This window comes from Echiichthys vipera (genome assembly GCF_963691815.1).
Source record: "Echiichthys vipera genome assembly, chromosome: 23".
NCBI lineage: Eukaryota > Metazoa > Chordata > Actinopteri > Perciformes > Trachinidae > Echiichthys > Echiichthys vipera.
Genome location: NC_139848.1, coordinates 621,627 through 643,478, shown reverse-complemented (window position 1 = coordinate 643,478; position 21,852 = coordinate 621,627). Strand labels below are relative to the sequence as shown.

Genomic DNA, 21,852 nt, shown 5'->3' with positions numbered 1-21,852 from the left:
ACGCAGTGATGTCATCCACAGGTACGCAGTGATGTCATCCACAGGTACACAGTGATGTCATCCACAGGTACGCAGTGATGTCATCCACAGGTACGCAGTGATGTCATCCACAGGTACGCAGTGATGTCATCCACAGGTACACAGTGATGTCATCCACAGGTACACAGTGATGTCATCCACAGGTACACAGTGATGTCATCCACAGGTACGCAGTGATGTCATCCACAGGTACGCAGTGATGTCATCCACAGGTACACAGTGATGTCATCCACAGGTACACAGTGATGTCATCCACAGGTACACAGTGATGTCATCCACAGGTACGCAGTGATGTCATCCACAGGTACGCAGTGATGTCATCCACAGGTACGCAGTGATGTCATCCACAGGTACACAGTGATGTCATCCACAGGTACACAGTGATGTCATCCACAGGTACGCAGTGATGTCATCCACAGGTACGCAGTGATGTCATCCACAGGTACACAGTGATGTCATCCTCAGGTACACGGTGATGTCATCCTCAGGTACAAAGTGATGTCATCCACAGGTACACGGTGATGTCATCCTCAGGTACGCAGTGATGTCATCCACAGGTACGCAGTGATGTCATCCACAGGTACACGGTGATGTCATCCACAGGTACGCAGTGATGTCATCCTCAGGTACGCAGTGATGTCATCCACAGGTACACAGTGATGTCATCCTCAGGTACGCAGTGATGTCATCCACAGGTACACGGTGATGTCATCCACAGGTACGCAGTGATGTCATCCACAGGTACGCGGTGATGTCATCCACAGGTACGCGGTGATGTCATCCACAGGTACACAGTGATGTCATCCTCAGGTACACAGTGATGTCATCCTCAGGTACACAGTGATGTCATCCACAGGTACGCAGTGATGTCATCCACAGGTACGCAGTGATGTCATCCACAGGTACACAGTGATGTCATCCACAGGTACACAGTGATGTCATCCACAGGTACACAGTGATGTCATCCACAGGTACGCGGTGATGTCATCCACAGGTACGCGGTGATGTCATCCACAGGTACACAGTGATGTCATCCACAGGTACGCAGTGATGTCATCCACAGGTACACGGTGATGTCATCCACAGGTACGGTGATGTCATCAACAGGTACACAGTGATGTCATCCACAGGTACACAGTGATGTCATCCACAGGTACGCAGTGATGTCATCCACAGGTACGCAGTGATGTCATCCACAGGTACACAGTGATGTCATCCACAGGTACACAGTGATGTCATCCACAGGTACACAGTGATGTCATCCACAGGTACGCAGTGATGTCATCCACAGGTACGCAGTGATGTCATCCACAGGTACACGGTGATGTCATCCTCAGGTACACAGTGATGTCATCCACAGGTACGCGGTGATGTCATCCACAGGTACGCAGTGATGTCATCCACAGGTACACAGTGATGTCATCCACAGGTACACAGTGATGTCATCCACAGGTACGCAGTGATGTCATCCTCAGGTACGCAGTGATGTCATCCACAGGTACACAGTGATGTCATCCACAGGTACGCAGTGATGTCATCCACAGGTACTCGGTGATGTCATCCACAGGTACGCAGTGATGTCATCCTCAGGTACGCAGTGATGTCATCCACAGGTACACAGTGATGTCATCCACAGGTACGCAGTGATGTCATCCACAGGTACACAGTGATGTCATCCACAGGTACGCAGTGATGTCATCCACAGGTACGCAGTGATGTCATCCACAGGTACGCGGTGATGTCATCCACAGGTACGCGGTGATGTCATCCACAGGTACACGGTGATGTCATCCACAGGTACACAATGATGTCATCCTCAGGTACGCAGTGATGTCATCCACAGGTACGCAGTGATGTCATCCACAGGTACGCAGTGATGTCATCCTCAGGTACGCAGTGATGTCATCCACAGGTACGCAGTGATGTCATCCACAGGTACGCAGTGATGTCATCCACAGGTACGCGGTGATGTCATCCACAGGTACACAGTGATGTCATCCACAGGTACGCAGTGATGTCATCCACAGGTACGCAGTGATGTCATCCACAGGTACGCGGTGATGTCATCCACAGGTACACAGTGATGTCATCCACAGGTACACAGTGATGTCATCCACAGGTACGCAGTGATGTCATCCACAGGTACACAGTGATGTCATCCTCAGGTACGCAGTGATGTCATCCTCAGGTACACAGTGATGTCATCCTCAGGTACACAGTGATGTCATCCACAGGTACACGGTGATGTCATCCTCAGGTACACAGTGATGTCATCCACAGGTACACGGTGATGTCATCCACAGGTACGCAGTGATGTCATCCACAGGTACACGGTGATGTCATCCACAGGTACGCAGTGATGTCATCCACAGGTACACAGTGATGTCATCCTCAGGTACACAGTGATGTCATCCACAGGTACACAGTGATGTCAGACACAGGTACACAGTGATGTCATCCACAGGTACGCAGTGATGTCATCCACAGGTACACAGTGATGTCATCCTCAGGTACACAGTGATGTCATCCACAGGTACACAGTGATGTCATCCACAGGTACTGTGTGGAGTTTGCATGTTGTCCCCGTGTCTGCGTGGGTTTCCTCTGGGTTCCTGGTTTGAATCCCTGCTGGGGCCCTTCTGTGTGGCGCATGTTGTCCCCGTGTCTGCGTGGGTTTTCTCCGGGTTCTCCGGTTTCCTCCCACAGTCCAAAGACGTGCAGGTGTTCGGTTCATTGATGACTCTAAATCACCCGTAGGTGTGAATGGTTGTCTGTCTCTGTTCGTCTCTATGTGTCCTGTGATAGACTGGCGAGGGGTGGACCTGCCTCACCGCTCACGCCCCCCCCCCCCCCCCCCCCCACGCCGTGACCCTGATGGGGACGACGGCTGAATGATAAGCAGCTGATCCAGGTTTAATTTTCTCACACAAACCTGAAAAAAAAACACTGTTCCTGAAGAAAAAACGCACAAATTGAATGTAAACATCAAAGTAACGCACTGGTTTAACTGTTTAACACAGTTATTATTATTATTATTATTATTATTATTATTATTATTATTATTATTATTTACCTTTGTTTTTAATGTGAACTCTTTTAAATGACTGTATTATATGTAAATGTGTTCCTGTGTGTTTTGACCCTCCAGAGCCTCCGTACCTGTGTGTGTGTGAGTTAATAACCTAATTAACGAACACAGTAAACACAGTAAACAAACCTTTGTTGGCTTTGTTTACTGTGTTTATGGAGCTGCTCAGTGTTTGTTTGTTTATGCTTTAATAACTTTAATAACTAACTCATAAACAGCTGATCCACGTTTGAGTTTCCCACGAACCTGAACAAAAAAACACATTTTTCATTTAAAAAAACACATTTTTTATTTAAAAAAAGAAATTTTTCATTAAAAAAACACTTTTTTCATTATTAAAAACACAGTTTTCATTATTAAAAACACTTTTTTATTTTAAAAAACACATTTTTTATTTAAAAAAACACATTTTTCATTATTTAAAACACATTTTTCAATAAAAAAAACACATTTTTCATTATTTAAAACACATTTTTCGATAAAAAAAAACACATTTTTCAATAAAAAACACATTTTTCATTATTTAAAACACATTTTTCATTAAAAAACACACAATTTTCATTAAAAAAAACACATTTTTTATTTAAAAAACACATTTTTCATTAAAAAAACACATTTTTTATTTAAAAAAACACATTTTTCATTAAAAAAACACTTTTTTCAGTTAAAAAAACACATTTTTCATTTAAAAAAAACACATTTTTAATTAAAAAAACAATTTTTTCATTTTAAAAAAACACATTTTTCATTAAAAAAAAACACTGTTTTAATTATAAAAACACATTTTTCCTGCGCTCAGTTGTGAAAATTTAATCTAAACATGAAAGTAACTCTGTGGTTTAGGTGAGAATATGAACACATCATTATTATCATGATGATGATTAACAGTGTGTGTGTGTGTGTGTGTGTGTGTGTGTGTGAGAGTGAGTGTGTGTGTGTGTGTGTGTGTGTGTGTGTGTGTGTGTGTGTGTGTGTGTGACCTTTGACCCCTGCTGTGAATAATTCACGGTCTTTATCTGGGGTCAAAGTTCAGACTTTAACCCACTCACACATCAAACCCTCTGTTCAGAGCAGAACCACCTGAAGCACCTGGACCACCTGAAACCTCTGGACCACCTGAACCACCTGAAGCACCTGGACCCTCTGAACCACCTGGACCACCTGGACCCTCTGAACCACCTGGACCCTCTGAACCACCTGGACCACCTGGACCCTCTGAACCACCTGGACCCTCTGAACCACCTGAACCACCTGGACCACCTGGACCCTCTGAACCACCTGGACCCTCTGAACCCTCTGAACCACCTGGACCCTCTGAACCACCTGGACCACCTGAACCACCTGGACCACCTGGACCCTCTGAACCACCTGGACCACCTGGACCCTCTGAACCACCTGGACCCTCTGAACCACCTGGACCACCTGGACCACCTGGACCCTCTGAACCACCTGGACCCTCTGAACCCTCTGAACCACCTGAACCACCTGGACCCTGCTGTGGTCCCTGGGTCTCTGGTCTTTGGGGGGCACCTGTGGTCCCTGGGTCTCTGGTCCCTGGGTCTCTGGTGTTTGGGGGGCACCTGTGGTTCCTGGGTCTCTGGTCTTTGGGGGGCACCTGTGGTTCCTGGGTCTCTGGTGTTTGGGGGGCACCTGTGGGGACCCGGAGCCCGCGGATCTGCGCTCATCCTCGGCTGCTTTGAGCGCGTGTGTCGCGGTGTTGCTCCGGAGCACAGCGGTGAGTTCGTCCCCTCAGGTCCGTGAAGGACACGCCTCCGAGCGGCGCCTCCTCCCTCCTCACCCCCGCAGAGTCCACCGAGCACCGAGCACCGAGCACCGGCACAGGCACAGGCACCGGCACAGGCACAGGCACCGGCACAGGCACAGGCACAGGCACAGGCACCGAGCACCGGCACCGGCACCGGCACCGGCACCGGCACAGGCACAGGCACCGGCACCGGCACAGGCATGGACGCGAACGGGACCGCGGCCGGTACAGAGACCCGCTCCGGGTCCGGGTCCGGGTCCGGGTCTGGAGAACTGGTCTTCTTCGTTAACGGGAAAAAGGTAAAAAAACAAAAAAACGGTGTTAAACGTTAAATTAGTGAGTTTTTAAACGGAGTTCATGTGTGTGTGTGTGTCTGTGTGTGTGTGTGTGTGTGTGTGTGTGTGTGTGTGTGTGTGTGTGTGTGTGTGTGTGTGTGTGTGTGTGTGTGTGTGTGTGTGTGTGTGTGTGTGTGTGTGTGTGTGTGTGTGTGTGTGTGTGTGATTTGTTCCTCTTTTTATTTACACATGTATTTATTATTTTAGTGATTTTAGTTTTATTAACTTGTGTATTTATTATTTTATATATTTTCTTTATATTTACACATTAATTTATTATTTTACATCTTCTGCCTTTTATTTATTTATTAATTTATTTGTATTTATATTTTTACATTTATGTATTATCTTATTAATTTTTTATTTATTTTCACACATTTATTTAATATTTTAATTATATTTTAATTTTATTAACGTGTGTTTTTTTCTTTTATCTAATTTCTGCCAGATAAAAGATTAAAACATTTATTTATTTTATTTATTCCTCTTTTTATTTCCAAAAATTATAATTATTCTGTATATTTCCTCATTTATTTATTATCTCATTTATTCCTCTTTTATTTTTTACATTTTTCTCTTATTTTAGTTATTTTTAGTTTTATTAACATGGTTATTTATTATTTTATCAATTTTATTTATATTTACACATTAATTTATTTTATTTCTTCCTTTTTTATTTCCACATTTATTCTTTTTATATTTATTTTTATTTATATTTACGCATTTATTTATTATTTTATTTCTTATTCTTTTTATTTCCAAATATTATTATTAATGTGTTTTTTCCTCCTGCAGAGACGGAAATATAATAAATCAGATATTAAAGGAATATAAAAACTCGTTTATAAGAAACGAAGCAGGTCGACGTGAGAATGCGGAACAAACTGTGTGTGTGTGTGTGTGTGTGTGTGTGTGTCTCTGTGTGTGTGTGTGTGTCTCTCTCTCTGTCGGTGTGTCTGTGTGTGTGTGTGTGTGTGTGTGTGTCTCTGTGTGTGTGTGTGTGTGTGTGTGTGTGTCTCTGTGTGTTTGTGTGTGTGTGTGTGTGTGTGTCTCTCTCTGTGTGTCTCTGTGTGTGTGTGTGTGTGTGTGTGAGTCTGTGTGTGTGTGTGTGTCTCTGTGTGTGTGTGTGTGTGTGTGTGTGTGTGTGTGTGTGTGTCTCTGTGTGTGTGTGTGTGTGTGTGTTTGTGTGTGTGTGTGTGTGTCTCTGTGTGTGTGTGTGTGTGTGTGTGTGTGTGTGTCTCTGTGTGTGTGTGTGTGTGTGTGTCCCTGTGTGTGTGTGTGTCTGTGAGTCTGTGTGTGTGTGTGTGTCTCCGTGTGTGTGTGTGTCTGTGTGTGTGTGTGTGTGTGTCTCTCTGTGTGTGTGTGTGTGTCTCTGTGTGTGTGTGTGTGTGTGTGTGTGTGTCTCCGTGTGTGTGTGTGTCTGTGTGTGTGTGTGTGTCTCTCTCTGTGTGTGTGTGTGTCTCTGTGTATGTGTGTGTGTGTGTGTGTGTGTGTCTCTCTGTGTGTGTGTGTCTCTGTGTGTGTGTGTGTGTGAGACTTTAGTCGCGCTGAGCCATGAAACACACATGAACAGGACTTCTTCACATGATCACACTGATTTGATTCTGTGTGTTAAACAGAAATGATTAAACATTAAATGTGTTTTTTGATGAATCAGCGAATGAAAATCCTTCATTTTGTCACAAAATCCAAATTTATTCCATTTATTATTAAATAAATAAATCAGAAAAATGAATAAATGTCATTTAATAACACTTATATTTAATTTAAATATAATTTTCAGTGCATTTAAAGTCACGTTTGTTCATTTTTCAGCTGATTTCTTCCACTTTAAATGTGTTAAACGTGTTTTTGAGGCGGATTTCTTTCACTTTGTGCAGATTGTGGAGAGAAACGCGGACCCGGAGACGACGCTGCTGACGTATCTGAGGAGGAAACGTAAGATTTCTCAGATTTACTAAAGAACAAACGGGAAAAGCTGCGTTGGTTCAATTTAGAGAGGCAGGAACCGTCTGCGTGTGACAGCGGCTGCGCCTCAGTGTTGTTTGTTGGTGTTGTCGGACGCCCCGGGACACGGACCGGGAGGTCAGTGACCGCCTCCGAGATCACAATCAGCCGCTCAAAGTCAAAATGAACTGCAGAGAAAGTGTAGAACAGGTGCTTCAACAGACCTGGAGCCTTTTTAAAGGACCCTGAGACCTGGTCCCGGGTCCTTGAGGGAGTTCTTAAACAGGACACGTGTCCTGTGTCCTCTTCAAGGACTCTAGGGACCCATTTGAGGACTCCTGGAACCTCCTCTGCCCACATGGGACTACATCAGAGACCGTCTGGGTGTCCTCAGACTACCGCAAACCTCTTGAGACCCTCTTAAGGACACGTGGACCCCCCAGAGACCACTGGGATGACCCCCAAAGAACTCGAGAACCTCTTTCAGGTGCTCTTTCAGGGGTCCACGTAGAGACCGTAACTTCAAGGTGTCCTCGATGACCTCTACGTGTCCGCGTAGAGAAGATTGGACTTCTAGGTGTCAACGTAGAGAAGATACGACTTCTAGGTGTCCGTGTAGGAAAGATACGACTTCTAGGTGTCCGCGTAGAAAAGATACGACTTCCACGTGTCCGCGTAGAAAGAACAGGACTTCTACGTGTCCGCGTAGAGAAGCGAGACTTCTAGGTGTCCGCGTAGAAAAGATACGACTTCTAGGTGTCCGCGTAGAGAAGATACGACTTCTAGTTGTCCGCGTAGAGAAGATAGGACTTCTAGGTGTCCGCGTAGAGAAGATACGACTTCTAGGTGTCCGCGTAGAGAAGATACGACTTCTAGGTGTCCGCGTAGAGAAGATACGACTTCTAGGTGTCAACGTAGAGAAGATACGACTTCTAGGTGTCCGCGTAGAAAAAATACGACTTCTAGGTGTCAACGTAGAGAAGATAGGACTTCTACGTGTCTGCGTAGAGAAGATAGGACTTCTACGTGTCTGCGTAGAGAAGATAGGACTTCTACGTGTCTGCGTAGAGAAGATAGGACTTCTACGTGTCCGCGTAGAAAGACAGGACTTCTACGTGTCCGCGTAGAGAAGACAGGACTTCTAGGTGTCAACGTAGAGAAGATAGGACTTCTACGTGTCCGCGTAGAAAGACAGGACTTCTACGTGTCCGCGTAGAGAAGACAGGACTTCTACGTGTCCGCGTAGAGAAGATAGGACTTCTAGGTGTCCGCGTAGAGAAGATACGACTTCTAGGTGTCCGCGTAGAGAAGATACGACTTCTAGGTGTCAACGTAGAAAAGATACGACTTCTAGGTGTCCGCGTAGAAAAAATACGACTTCTAGGTGTCAACGTAGAGAAGATAGGACTTCTAGGTGTCCGCGTAGAAAGACAGGACTTCTACGTGTCCGCGTAGAGAAGACAGGACTTCTAGGTGTCAACGTAGAGAAGATAGGACTTCTAGGTGTCAACGTAGAGAAGATAGGACTTCTAGGTGTCCGCGTAGAGAAGACAGGACTTCTAGGTGTCAACGTAGAGAAGATAGGACTTCTAGGTGTCCGCGTAGGAAAGATACGACTTCTAGGTGTCAGCATAGAGAAGATAGGACTTCTACGTGTCCGCGTAGAGAAGATAGGACTTCTACGTGTCCGCGTAGAGAAGATAGGACTTCTACGTGTCCAGAACAGAACGTATTAAAGACGATTCACCTCCTGTATAAAACCATCACATCGTCGGCGTACGGTCGGATACAGTTTTAGGACAAAAACACTGTTTCAGGTGAACATGTGCACGCTAAACTGTCTCTGACTGATGTTTTTAGCTTCAGTGTGACTTCATTGTCCAATGTCCCTCCAGAATAAAAGCCCATAAAAGACGATTATAGCTGTAGAAGCTTTAAAACGTTCTTGTTTTTACGTTTTCTTTATTATCAAAGTGATCCGTTGATGGTTGAATGTACATCATGTGTTCATGTTATCATTTACAGTCAGAGCAGCCGCGTTAGCTTTCAGGTCTGAGAGCGTGACTGGACTCTGAAGATGATCATGTGTCACTGTCAATGATTCAGTGAATACACTGTTAACTGTGTGTGTGTGTGTGTGTGTGTGTCTGTGTGTGTGTGTGTGTGTGTGCAGTGGGTTTAACAGGAACCAAACTGGGTTGTGCTGAGGGCGGATGTGGAGCCTGTACCGTCATGCTGTCCAGATACCAAACACACACTCAACAGCTGCTGTATCCTTAAATTAAGTGTGTATGTACAGTGTGTGTGTGTCTGTGTGTGTGTGTGTGTGTGTGTGTGTGTGTGTGTGTGTGTGTGTTCCGGTCAGCTGCTCTCACGTGCTCCCATCTGACATCTGCAGCCTCTCACGGCGACTAACTGATTTCATAGCTGACAAAGTCTTGGCCTTTAACTCCTAACGCTCAGTCACCACGCCGTTAACGCCTGTCTCGCCCCCCTCTGCTCCCTGCACCTGGTCGCCGTGACCACCGTGGAGGGCATCGGCAGCGTGGCGAGAAAACTACACCCTGTGCAGGTAAAACACAAGAGTTTGGGTATCTTCTTTGACTCCCGTTCCAGTGGAGACGATCACAGACGCCCAGGTGCCCGAGGAGGCGATAAAGATGATGTAACACCTTCTTCATGAATGTGTTTTCACCTTCAGGAGCGAATCGCGAGGGCTCACGGCTCTCAGTGCGGGTTCTGCACGCCGGGGATCGTCATGTCCATGTACGCACTGCTGAGGAACAACCCCACGCCAAAAATGGCCGACGTGGAGGAGGCTTTCCAAGGTGCAGCCCCCTGTGGCGTTTGTACAGGGACAGAAACCAGCGATTAGCATTAGCCGATCAAAGTGCACTCAGAATATAAGACTTTTAAATCTTTTAAATACGTAAAAGTATTAAATACAATTACATTTTTCAGGAAATCTGTGTCGTTGCACCGGATACAGACCGATCCTCGAGGGATACAAGACTTTCACTGTGGTGAGACACACATTCTCACTCAGATCAGTGCTTAAAAATCAGGTTTGGTGTCTGAATTTAGCAAATATGTGTGTTTTCGTTCTTCCAGGAGGGCGGCTGCTGCGGTGGCAGGGGGCGGGACAACGGCTGCTGCATGGCCAATGGGAACGGCGCTGAGGAGAGCTCGGAGAAAGACCTTGATGTAAGTCTTTAACTGAGTATAAACAGTTATTTAAAACCAGCATTTTTAACATTTCTGCCTGTAAACTTTTATGTTTGTGCAGGAATCAACGTCTTTATTTGACGCTGCAGACTTCGCGCCCTTTGACCCCACACAGGAGGTCATCTTCCCTCCTGAACTCATGGTAAACAACAATAAAACAAAAAACAAGTGACAAATGTGCAAATAGTTAAGTTATTTAAGTTATTTTAAAGCCCAAACTGAAGTTATTAAAGTTGATTCACCTCCTGTATAAACCATCACATCGTCGGCGTACGGTCGGATTTTTTTAGGACAAAAACACTGTTTCAGGTGAACATGTGCACGCAAAACTTTCTCTGACTGATGTTTTTAGCTTCAGTGTGACTTCTACTTCCACAAGACATCATTGTCAAATGTCCTTTCAAAGTAAAAGTCCATAAATCCACTTTAGGAAACAGAAAAAAGACGATTAAATCCGCAGAAGATGCTTTAAAACGTTCACATTTTTAAGTTTTCTTCAGTTTCAAAGTGATCCAGTGATAGTTGAACGTACATCTGTGTGTTCACTACAAACAGGAAGTGCAGAGAGATGATTCAGCAAACTGATAATGGTGCATTATGGGAAATGTAGTTCCAAAAATGAAAACAGGCTTTTTTTCCCCCACACAATCTCAAATAAACGTGCTCGCAGCCCTAAAAAGTGTCTGTTTGTTCCTCTTTCCTTCCTCCTGCGTAGTCCCTCACCAAAGGTCAGGTTTCGGCATCGCTGCGTTTCCATGGTGACAGGGTGGCGTGGCTGCAGCCCGACAGCCTGGACGAGTTCCTGCATCTGAAATGGAAACATCCGGACGCCCGGGTGGTGGTCGGAAACACCGAAGTGGGTCAGTCTGTCGCTCACAAACACACACGTACATTCACTGTTCGCTCGCCCGCTCCCTCGCTCGCTCATCGTTTGTGTTTCAGGGATCGAGGTGAAGTTTAAAGGCATGGTGTACCCGGTCATCTTGGCGCCGGCGTTCATCCCTGAGCTGAACACGGTGACGCACACCGAGGACGGTCAGTGCCGCAGCAGCTACCGAACCGATAAAATGTTGTTTTTGTTGCTACTTTTTAACTCAAGTAAAAGTGTGTTTCTCCGTCGTGTTCAGGCGTGGCGTTCGGCGCGGCGTGCACTCTCAGCCACATGGGGGCGGTGCTGAAGGAGGCGGTGGAGACTCTTCCTCCTCATCAGACGGAAGTCTTCCTCGCCGTCCTGGAGCAGCTGCGATGGTTCGCCGGACTGCAGATACGCAACGTAGCGGTGAGACACACTGAGGGTAGTGGTGGGTAGTTCAGGGACACTGGGAGAGCGGAGCGTTGATGGATGGTGGACGTTTCTTATGCTAATCCACGCTAATAAACATAACTGTGTTATATATTATTATAATTATGTTGTTTATTTGTGTTTTTCCTTCAGGCTGTTGGAGGAAACATCATGACTGCGAGCCCCATATCCGACCTCAACCCTGTTTTTATGGCGGCGGGATGCAAACTCACACTGATGGACAAAAGTAAAACACACACACACACACACACACACACACACACACACACCGGATTTAAATACTCAACGACTGAGTTTGTTTACAAAGCTGTGATTAAGTCTTTATAAAAATCTAGAAACACATATAACGTCATAAATGGTCGTGGTGCGTTCAGGTGTCCAAGCGTCTGCCTGTAAACACCAATTTCATCGGTTTATATCAGAGAAAATGTGTGAAAACTGACAAAAAAGGTGATTTTTTTTGTTGTGTTTGCAGCCATTTTATGTTTTTCGTGTCGTAAATTTAAACCTGTAGCTGCTTCATCGAGCGGGGAGAGAATCTCGGAGAGAAACGATGATTTTAAAAGAGGTTAAAACTCCAAACTTCAAAGACTAACAAGCATTTGGAGACGCAGCTGCCCTGACCAAGATGGCCGCCGCGTGGATGTAGCGCTCCAATTAAATCTACGTTTATTAATCTGGTCCACTTTAAAAAGATACAACTTCTGTGTGTGTGTGTGTGTGTGTGTGTGTGTGTGTGTGTGTGTGTGTGTGTGTGTGTGTGTGTGTGTGTGTGTGTGTGTGTGTCAGACGGCAGCCGCGTGGTTCGGATGGACGGCGGTTTCTTCACCGGCTACAGGAAGACGATTCTGCGCCCGCAGGAGATCCTGGCGTCCGTAGAGATCCCGTACAGCAAGAAGGTAGAAACAGCGTCGCCCCGGCAACCACCAGCGTCCGTCACCTAGCAACCGCTCTCTTCTCTCTTCGCTGTAACCATGGGCGCCGTTTTTTTTTGTCCTCCCAGACTCAGTTCGTCTCCGCCTTCAAGCAGTCGCCTCGCCGCGAGGATGACATCAGCGTCGTCACCGCGGCGATGAGCGTCACCTTCGCCCCCGGGACCGACGTGGTCGAGGACCTGAGGCTGAGCTACGGCGGCATGGCGCCCACCACTGTGCTGGCGGCGAAGACGGCGAGCGCGCTGCTGGGAAGGTGAGGGAACGCGCGGCGCGTTGAGAGTGTCACGTTTGTGACGCGTGTGTTTAACGCTGTGATGTCATCCAGGCCGTGGGGGGAGGAGCTTCTGCAGGACGCCTGCTCCTCAATGGCTGAGGAGATGAGCCTGGACGCCTCGGCGCCCGGCGGCATGGTGACGTACCGGCGAACTTTGACCCTCAGCCTCTTCTACAAGTTCTACCTGACGGTGCTGCAGAAGCTCCGCGCGCAGGTCACACGCTCACTTATGTTTGATATTCATATTTATTTGTTGTGAATGAAACGGGGATAAAACTTTATTTTTAACACGTCTCTGTTCGATTTCTCAGGGTGTGAATGTGGCGCCGCTCCGGTCCGACTGTTTGAGCGCCGCCGCCGTTCACCGCCAGCAGACGCCGTCCAGCGTCCAGATCTACCAGGTCCGCACACACACACACACACACACACACACACACACTTTAAACCTGGTTTTTCCAGTTAACGTGTCAGTTTCCAGGTGTTTTAACGCCACACGTGTGTTGCAGGCGCGGCCGGAGGGGCGGGGCCAGGGCGGCGTGGAGGGGCGGGGCCAGGACGACGTGGTGGGCCGTCCCATGATGCACCTGTCGGCCCTGAAGCAGGCGACGGGCGAGGCGGTTTACTGCGACGACGTGCCGCTGTACGAGAACGAGCTCTACCTGGCACTCGTCACCAGCAGCAAAGCAAACGCTCGCATCGTGTAGGTCACACACACACACACACACACACACACACACACACACACACACACACACACACACACACACACACACCTGTACAACACACACACACACACACACACACACACACACCTGTACAACACACACACACACACACACACACCTGTACAACACATACACACACACACACACACACCTGCACGACACACACACACACCTGTACAACACACACATACACACACACACACACACACACACCTGCACGACACACACACACACCTGTACAACACACACACACAAACACACACACCTTTACTACACACACACACACACACACACACACACACACACACACCTGTACAATACACACACACAAACACACACACCTTTACTACACACACACACACACACACACACACACACACACACACACACACACGTACGACACACACACACACACACCTGTACGACACACACACACACACACACCTGTGCGCTCTGACCCAGGTGTGTGTGTGTGTGTGTCGCAGCTCTATAGACGCTTCAGCAGCAGAGTCGATGCCCGGCGTCGTCTGCTGCGTCTTCGCCGACGACATCCCCGGCAAGAACGCCAGCGGGCCCGTGGAAAGCGACGACACCATCCTCGCCGACCGCCAGGTGCGTCTCCATCCGTCCGACCAATCAGGTGACTCCCAGCTTCACCGGCAGGTTCACCATGTTCCCCGTGTCTCTGCAGGTGACGTGCGTGGGTCACATCATCGGCGCCGTGGTCGCCGACACTCAGCTGCGCGCTCAGAGAGCCGCCAAAGCCGTGGTGATCCGCTACGAAGAGCTGCAGCCGATCGTCACCATCCAGGTGAGTCCGGACGCACCTGGACGTGATGTCAGCGGCGTCTGAACCGAGCTCACCTGAGGTTGAATCTGTGTGTTTGATTGACAGGAAGCCATCGCTGCCAAGTCCTTCTATCAGCCAATCAGAACGCTTCAGAGCGGAGACGTGGAGGCGGGGTTTAAACAGGCCGACCACATCCTGGAGGGTGAGTGTGTGTGTGTGTGTGTGTGTGTGTCGTACAGGTGCGTGTGTCGTACAGGTGTGTGTGTGTCATACAGGTGTGTGTGTGTCGTACAGGTGTGTGTGTCGTACAGGTGCGTGTGTGTCGTACAGGTGCGTGTGTCGGACAGGTGCGTGTGTCGGACAGGTGCGTGTGTCGTACAGGTGTCTGTGTCGTACAGGTGTGTGTGTGTCGTACAGGTGTGTGTGTGTCGTACAGGTGTGTGTCTGTCGTACAGGTGTGTGTCTGTCGTACAGGTGTGTGTGTGTGTCGTACAGGTGTGTGTGTCGGACAGGTGCGTGTGTCGGACAGGTGTGTGTGTGTGTCGTACAGGTGTGTGTGTCGGACAGGTGCGTGTGTGTCGTACAGGTGCGTGTGTCGGACAGGTGTGTGTGTGTGTCGTACAGGTGTGTGTGTCGGACAGGTGCGTGTGTGTCGTACAGGTGCGTGTGTCGGACAGGTGTGTGTGTGTGTCGTACAGGTGTGTGTGTCGGACAGGTGCGTGTGTGTGTCGTACAGGTGCGTGTGTCGTACAGGTGTGTGTGTCGTACAGGTGCGTGTGTCGGACAGGTGCGTGTGTGTCGTACAGGTGCGTGTGTGTCGTACAGGTGCGTGTGTGTGTCGTACAGGTGCGTGTGTCAGACAGGTGCGTGTGTGTGTCGTACAGGTGCGTGTGTCGTACAGGTGTGTGTGTCGTACAGGTGCGTGTGTCGGACAGGTGCGTGTGTTGTACAGGTGCGCGTGTCGTACAGGTGTGTGTGTGTCGGACAGGTGCGTGTGTCGTACAGGTGCGTGTGTCGTACAGGTGTGTGTGTGTCGTACAGGTTTGTGTGTGTCGGACAGGTGTGTGTGTCGTACAGGTGCGTGTGTCGTACAGGTGTGTGTGTGTCGGACAGGTGCGTGTGTCGTACAGGTGCGTGTGTCGTACAGGTGCGTGTGTCGTACAGGTTTGTGTGTGTCGGACAGGTGTGTGTGTCGTACAGGTGCGTGTGTCGTACCGGTGTGTGTGTGTCGTACAGGTGCGTGTGTCGTACAGGTGTGTGTCTGTCGTACAGGTGCGTGTGTCGTACAGGTGTGTGTGTAGTACAGGTGTGTGTGTGTGTGATTGATTATTGGTTGATCTGCAGGTGAGATGCACATCGGAGGTCAGGAACATTTCTACCTGGAGACGAACGTCACTCTGGCTGTTCCCCGCGGAGAAGACGGAGAGATGGAGCTCTTTGTTTCCACGCAGTCTGCCTCCAAAACACAGGTAACACACACTCACACACAGGTGATCACACACTCACACACAGGTGATCACACACTAACACACAGGTGATAACACACACTAACACACAGGTGATAACACACTAACACACAGGTGATAACACACAGGTAACACACACTCACACACAGGTGATAACACACAGGTGATAACACACTAACACACAGGTAACACACAGGTGATAACACACTAACACACAGGTAACACACACTAACACACAGGTGATAACACACTAAAACTCGCCGTATCCGTCAGACTCTGGTGGCGAAGGCGTTGGGGGTCCCTGCTAACCGGGTGGTGGTCCGGGTGAAGAGGATGGGCGGAGGCTTCGGGGGGAAGGAGACCCGCACCACCGTGTTGTCCACCGTGGTCGCCGTGGCAGCAAACAAGTACGTCTGACCACCATGTTCACTTAGATGCTCTTATTTTGAAATCCCACTGAAACCCTGTGCGTGTGTCAGGCTGCGGAGGCCGGTGAGGTGCATGCTGGACCGGGACGAGGACATGCTGGTCACCGGAGGAAGACACCCCTTCTACGGGAAATACAAGGTGGGAGGGCGCCCCCTGCTGGTTCAGGAGCTCAGCATTAGCCTCAGGGGTTGTTTGGTGCGTAACCGTGGTGTTCTCGCTCCAGGTCGGGTACCTCAGCAGCGGGAAAGTCGTGGCGCTGGACGTGTCGTACTACAGTAACGCCGGAAACACCATGGACCTCTCTCTGTCGGTGAGTGTCTTCACCAAACCGTCGGCTCCCTCCCTGTACCGGTGACGCACTGATGATGTCCTCACCCGTGTGCGTCCGCCGCAGGTCATGGAGCGCGCCCTGTTCCACATGGAGAACTCGTACAGCGTGGCCAACGTGCGCGGACGCGGCTTCCTGTGCCGCACCAACCTGCCGTCCAACACGGCCTTCAGGGGCTTCGGAGGGCCGCAGGGCATGATGGTCACTGAGAGCTGGATCACCGACGTGGCTCAGAGTCTGGGCCGGCCGGCCGAGGAGGTACGTGGGTGGGTGATGACCGGGGGGGGGGGGGGATTCTTGCGGGTGAGCGTCGTCAATTCAGTGACTCTTCCTGCAGGTGCGTCGGTTGAACCTGTACGTGCAAGGTGAGGTGACGCCCTACAACCAGGTCCTGGATCAGTTCACCCTGGACCGCTGCTGGGACGAGTGCATGTCACGCTCTGGATACCAGGAGCGCCGAGCGGCCGTCGACCTCTACAACGGGTAAGACGCCTTTGAGCACCACGACACGTAGAAACGGTCCAGACCAAGGTCCTGGAACAGTCTTTTGGGTCCTACAACACGTAGAAACAGTCCAGATGGAGGTCCTGAGGCAGTTTTTTGGGTTCTCAAACAAGTAGAAACAGTTTGAGCTGCAGTTCAGCTCTTTGAAAGGTAAAAACAGTCCAAATTCCTTACTTGGACCGGAGGAACCTTTTCACAAGAACCCCTTCTTATTGTTTCCGCACCACAAGAACTCCGGACAACCATAGTTCCAGGTCTGGTGAAAGATGTCCCTGCAAGAGCTGATGAAGCAAAGAACCGTCAGAACAACCAAAACGCTGCTGTTCCAAACTCTTCCTGTGTTCCTTGCTTCTTTCAGACAGAACCGCTGGACCAAACGAGGCCTCGCCATCGTCCCCACCAAGTTCGGAATCAGCTTCACCGCCCTCTTCCTCAACCAGGTCGGATCCAGCGACGTTGACCAACGATCTGTTGAAGGCTGAATGGTTTGTAACGGTTGGAGGTTCTGTTTCCTGGTATTTGCAGGCTGGAGCTCTGGTTCACGTCTACACCGACGGCTCCGTGTTGTTGACTCACGGTGGCACGGAGATGGGACAAGGACTCCACACCAAGATGGTCCAGGTACCTGACCTCAACAGACCACACAGACCTTTTCCCACGTTGTAAACTCGTCTTTCTTGGTTGATTTTTCTACCTTTCATGCAGTTGCTGGTTTAAGTTAATGTTGACAATCTGTGTGTCCAGGTGGCCAGCAGGGTTCTGGGTATCCCCTGCTCAAAGATCCACATCTCAGAGACCAGCACCAACACGGTCCCCAACACCAGCCCCACCGCCGCCTCCGCCTCCTCGGACCTCAACGGAGCCGCGGTGCAGAACGCCTGCGAGGTCCTCACGAAACGTCTGGAACCGTACAAGACCAAGAACCCCAAAGGATCATGGGAGGACTGGGTGAGCAGGAGTATTACTTTCTTCTGGCTGTGTTTGTTTTGCTGTGGAAGTTTTACTCAGAATATTCCGGTTTCAGGTGCGGGCGGCGTACTTCGACAGAGTCAACCTCAGCGCCAACGGTTTTTACAAGTGAGTCCTCTGAGTTCAGTGAATCTGTTGGTAAACAAAGTCCAGGAGTTCGGAGTTTCACGGTTTCCTGTTCTCCCCCGTCAGGACTCCGGATCTCGGGTACGACTTTGCCTCAAACTCGGGGCGAGCGTTCCACTACTTCACCTATGGCGTGGCCTGTTCAGAGGTGGAGATCGACTGTCTCACCGGAGCTCACAAGGTTCTCATTTTGAATTTAAAGCAGAAATCGGTGAATTAAAAATCCTTTTCAGAGTTCTAACTTCTCCAAACTCAGGTGTCTCACAAGGATCCACATCTGGCCCCCTGTTATTTCCTGTATCTTACTTATTATACACTTCTATGCAGACGATACCATCTTCTCCCTCTGCTTTTTTAACCTGATCAAGACAGAAATCGCACCTTTCTTCCTAATGTGAATACAAAGACACGTCTCCAATGTCCATTAGAGACACCTTACCTTAAACCTTTGAATGTCTTACTCATCTACGGACAACTACTCAATAGATTCCTCTTTTTTAGTCGGCGAGCAGCCATTTATGTGTTATATCATGTTAAATATATGTTGTTATTTATGTTTATGATAATAGAACCTGAGTACCACCATAGTGATGGATGTCGGTCACAGCCTCAACCCGGCCATAGACATCGGACAGGTGAGTCAATCAACCGGCGAGGAAGTCAGTCAACGATCATCATTCGGTGAATCCTTCAAGTGTCCTGTCGGTGTCCCTTCAGGTGGAGGGGGCGTTCATGCAGGGTCTGGGTCTCTTCACCCTGGAGGAGCTTCATTACTCGCCCCGCGGCGTCCTCCTCACAAGGGGTCCTGGTTCTTATAAGATCCCGGCTTTCGGTGACATCCCCACCCAGCTCACCGTGTCGCTGCTCCGCGATGCACCGAACGAGAAGGCCATCTTCGCCTCCAAGGTCACAGCGCCGGCACCGCTTTGAACATTTGAAATGTAACTGCTGCAGACCTTTATTTTGAAGGTGCTCTGTTTTTCTGTCCAGGCTGTGGGCGAGCCGCCTCTCTTTCTGGCAGCGTCGGTTTTCTACGCCATCAAAGACGCCATCACCGCCGCCCGGCTGGAGTCAGGCATCAGCGGCCCCTTCAGGCTGGACAGCCCCGCCTCCGGCGAGAGGATCCGTAACGCTTGCAGCGACAGATTCACCAAACTGGTACGAACGTTTGTTTTGGTTTTTCATTGAGCGCCACGGGACAAATCTGGCACGGGTTAGGCAGGAATTGGGGGCATGAATCTGGCATGGGTTAGGCAGGAATTGGGGGCATGAATCTGGCACGGGTTAGGCAGGAATTGGGGGCATGAATCTGGCACGGGTTAGGCAGGAATTGGGGGCGTGAATCTGGCACGGGTTAGGCAGGAATTGGGGGCATGAATCTGGCACGGGTTAGGCAGGAATTGGGGGCATGAATCTGGCACGGGTTAGGCAGGAATTGGGGGTACAAATCTGGCACGGGTTAGGCAGGAATCTGGGGTTTGAATCTGGCACGGGTTAGGCAGGAATTGGGGGCATGAATCTGGCACGGGTTAGGCAGGAATTGGGGCATGAATCTGGCACGAGTTAGGCAGGAATTGGGGACATGAATCTGGCACGGGTTAGGCACGGGTTAGGCAGGAATTGGGGCATGAATCTGGCACGGGTTAGGCAGGAATTGGGGCATGACTCTGGCACAGGTTAGGCAGGAATTGGGGGCATGAATCTGGCACGGGTTAGGCAGGAATTGGGGCATGAATCTGGCACGGGTTAGGCAGGAATTGGGGGCATGAATCTGGCATGGGTTAGGCAGGAATTTGGGGCATGACTCTGGCAAGGGTTAGGCAGGAATTGGGGGCATGAATCTGGCATGGGTTAGGCAGGAATTGGGGGCATGAATCTGGCACGGGTTAGGCAGGAATTTGGGGCATGAATCTGGCACGGGTTAGGCAGGAATTGGGGGCATGAATCTGGCACGGGTTAGGCAGGAATTTGGGGCATGAATCTGACACGGGTTAGGCAGGAATTTGGGGCATGAATCTGGCACGGGTTAGGCAGGAATTTGGGGCATGGATCTGGCAAGGGTTAGGCACGGGTAAGGCACGGGTTAGGCACGGGTTAGGCACGGGTTAGACACGGGTTAGGCACGGGTTAGGCACGGGTTAGACACGGGTTAGGCACGGGTTAGGCACGGGTCTGGCACAGACAAGAATAGAAAACAGTAGAATCTAGAAAGAAAACTAAACGTTCCTTTAAAACCTGTGATCGTGACGGAAACGCTGCGTCGCCTTCTGTGCGTTTAAACTCTTCTTCTGTTGCAGTGTCCTCCTGCAGAACCCGGGACCTTCACCCCCTGGTCCGTGCAAGTCTAGGACCAGAACCACCAGAACCACCAGAACCACCAGAGCCACCAGAACCACCAGGACCACCAGAACCACCAGAACCACCAGAGCTGCCACCGGACAGTCTGTAAAACTGCAAAAACATCCTTCAGCCTCACCACGGTTCTGATGCTCTGCTGTTCTTTCGCTCACATCTAAAAAACTTTAATTCTATTTAAATCACAGTGTTTGTAATAAACATTATTGACTCTTCTGATAAAAACCTAATTTTGTCACAAAATGACAGATTTAATCCTCAGATGTGGAATAACTGCTGCGTTTAATTACACGTGAAATAAAAAACGCAGCTGTAAATGAAACGATTTTAATGTTTGAATGAAATAAAACTTTAACAACATTTTGCTGCTCGTTTGTTTTTGACAGAAAACATAAAAACATTTAAAAACTGAATAAAAATAGAGATAAAAAGAATAATTATAATTTTATTATGTTTTAGTTTATTGCATCAAAATTATATTTTTTTCTGTATATTTGAAAAAACATTTATTTAATTTTTATTTAAGGAAATGTTTTTATTTATCACTTTGATTTTTCTTATTCCTCAAATAAGGGTAAAAAATAATAATGTCATAAGAATAAATACCTATTTTTATTTTAATAAAAAGGTACAAAAAATAATTTTCATGATAAATTAAATAAATATATTAATAAATATTTATAAGGACAAACACATTTTAAAATAAATTAAAATGCTTATAATTCTGTTTTCTCTCTTTTTTGTTATTTGTCTTTATTTTTCTACATTTATTTATTCCTCCATTTATTTTCTTATTATTTTACAGATTTATTAAATAATAATCAAAATTATAAATAAAGGTTTAACAATAAAAAGATAAAGAATAAATATCCACACACATTTGATTTATTTCTCTTTATATTCCCACATTTATTTATTAATTAATTTATTTATTTCTCTTATTAATCTCACTTTTATTTATTTATTATTTATTTATTTTTATTTTCCCACATTTATTTATTCCTCTTTATATTCCCAGGTTTATTATTAATATTATTGACTTTTCCAGGTTTATTATTAATATTTCTATTATTTTATTTATTTACTTATTAAACCCACTTTTATTTATTATTTTATTTACTTTCCCGGGTTTATTTTTATTATTTTTATTATTTTTATTATTATTATTATTTTATTTCCTGTTAATCACGTTTCCGAGGTTCATTGCGTCACAGACTCGACTCCGACCCGACTTTGAAGCTTTGAAGGA

At 48.0% G+C, this 21,852-nt stretch overlaps 1 protein-coding gene across 1 annotated transcript; it reads left to right on the top strand.

The window, feature by feature from the left end:
- Positions 1-5,092: 5,092 nt before the first annotated feature.
- Positions 5,093-20,596, top strand: xdh (xanthine dehydrogenase; the record flags this gene model as incomplete). The annotated part of the gene is made up of 35 exons (XM_083937962.1): positions 5,093-5,191; positions 7,108-7,165; positions 9,348-9,444; positions 9,638-9,746; positions 9,876-10,002; positions 10,136-10,197; positions 10,286-10,378; positions 10,461-10,541; positions 11,115-11,259; positions 11,342-11,434; positions 11,527-11,678; positions 11,835-11,928; positions 12,492-12,601; positions 12,706-12,890; positions 12,963-13,125; positions 13,223-13,312; positions 13,442-13,611; positions 14,122-14,248; positions 14,328-14,447; positions 14,532-14,628; positions 15,771-15,895; positions 16,166-16,299; positions 16,372-16,459; positions 16,545-16,631; positions 16,716-16,907; positions 16,987-17,132; positions 17,512-17,593; positions 17,679-17,774; positions 17,898-18,101; positions 18,178-18,230; positions 18,315-18,429; positions 18,818-18,883; positions 18,966-19,154; positions 19,239-19,406; positions 20,546-20,596. 35 exons carry the CDS (start codon positions 5,093-5,095, stop codon positions 20,594-20,596), a joined length of 4,068 nt encoding a protein of 1,355 aa, XP_083794088.1.
- Between the last annotated feature and the right edge of the window lie 1,256 nt (positions 20,597-21,852).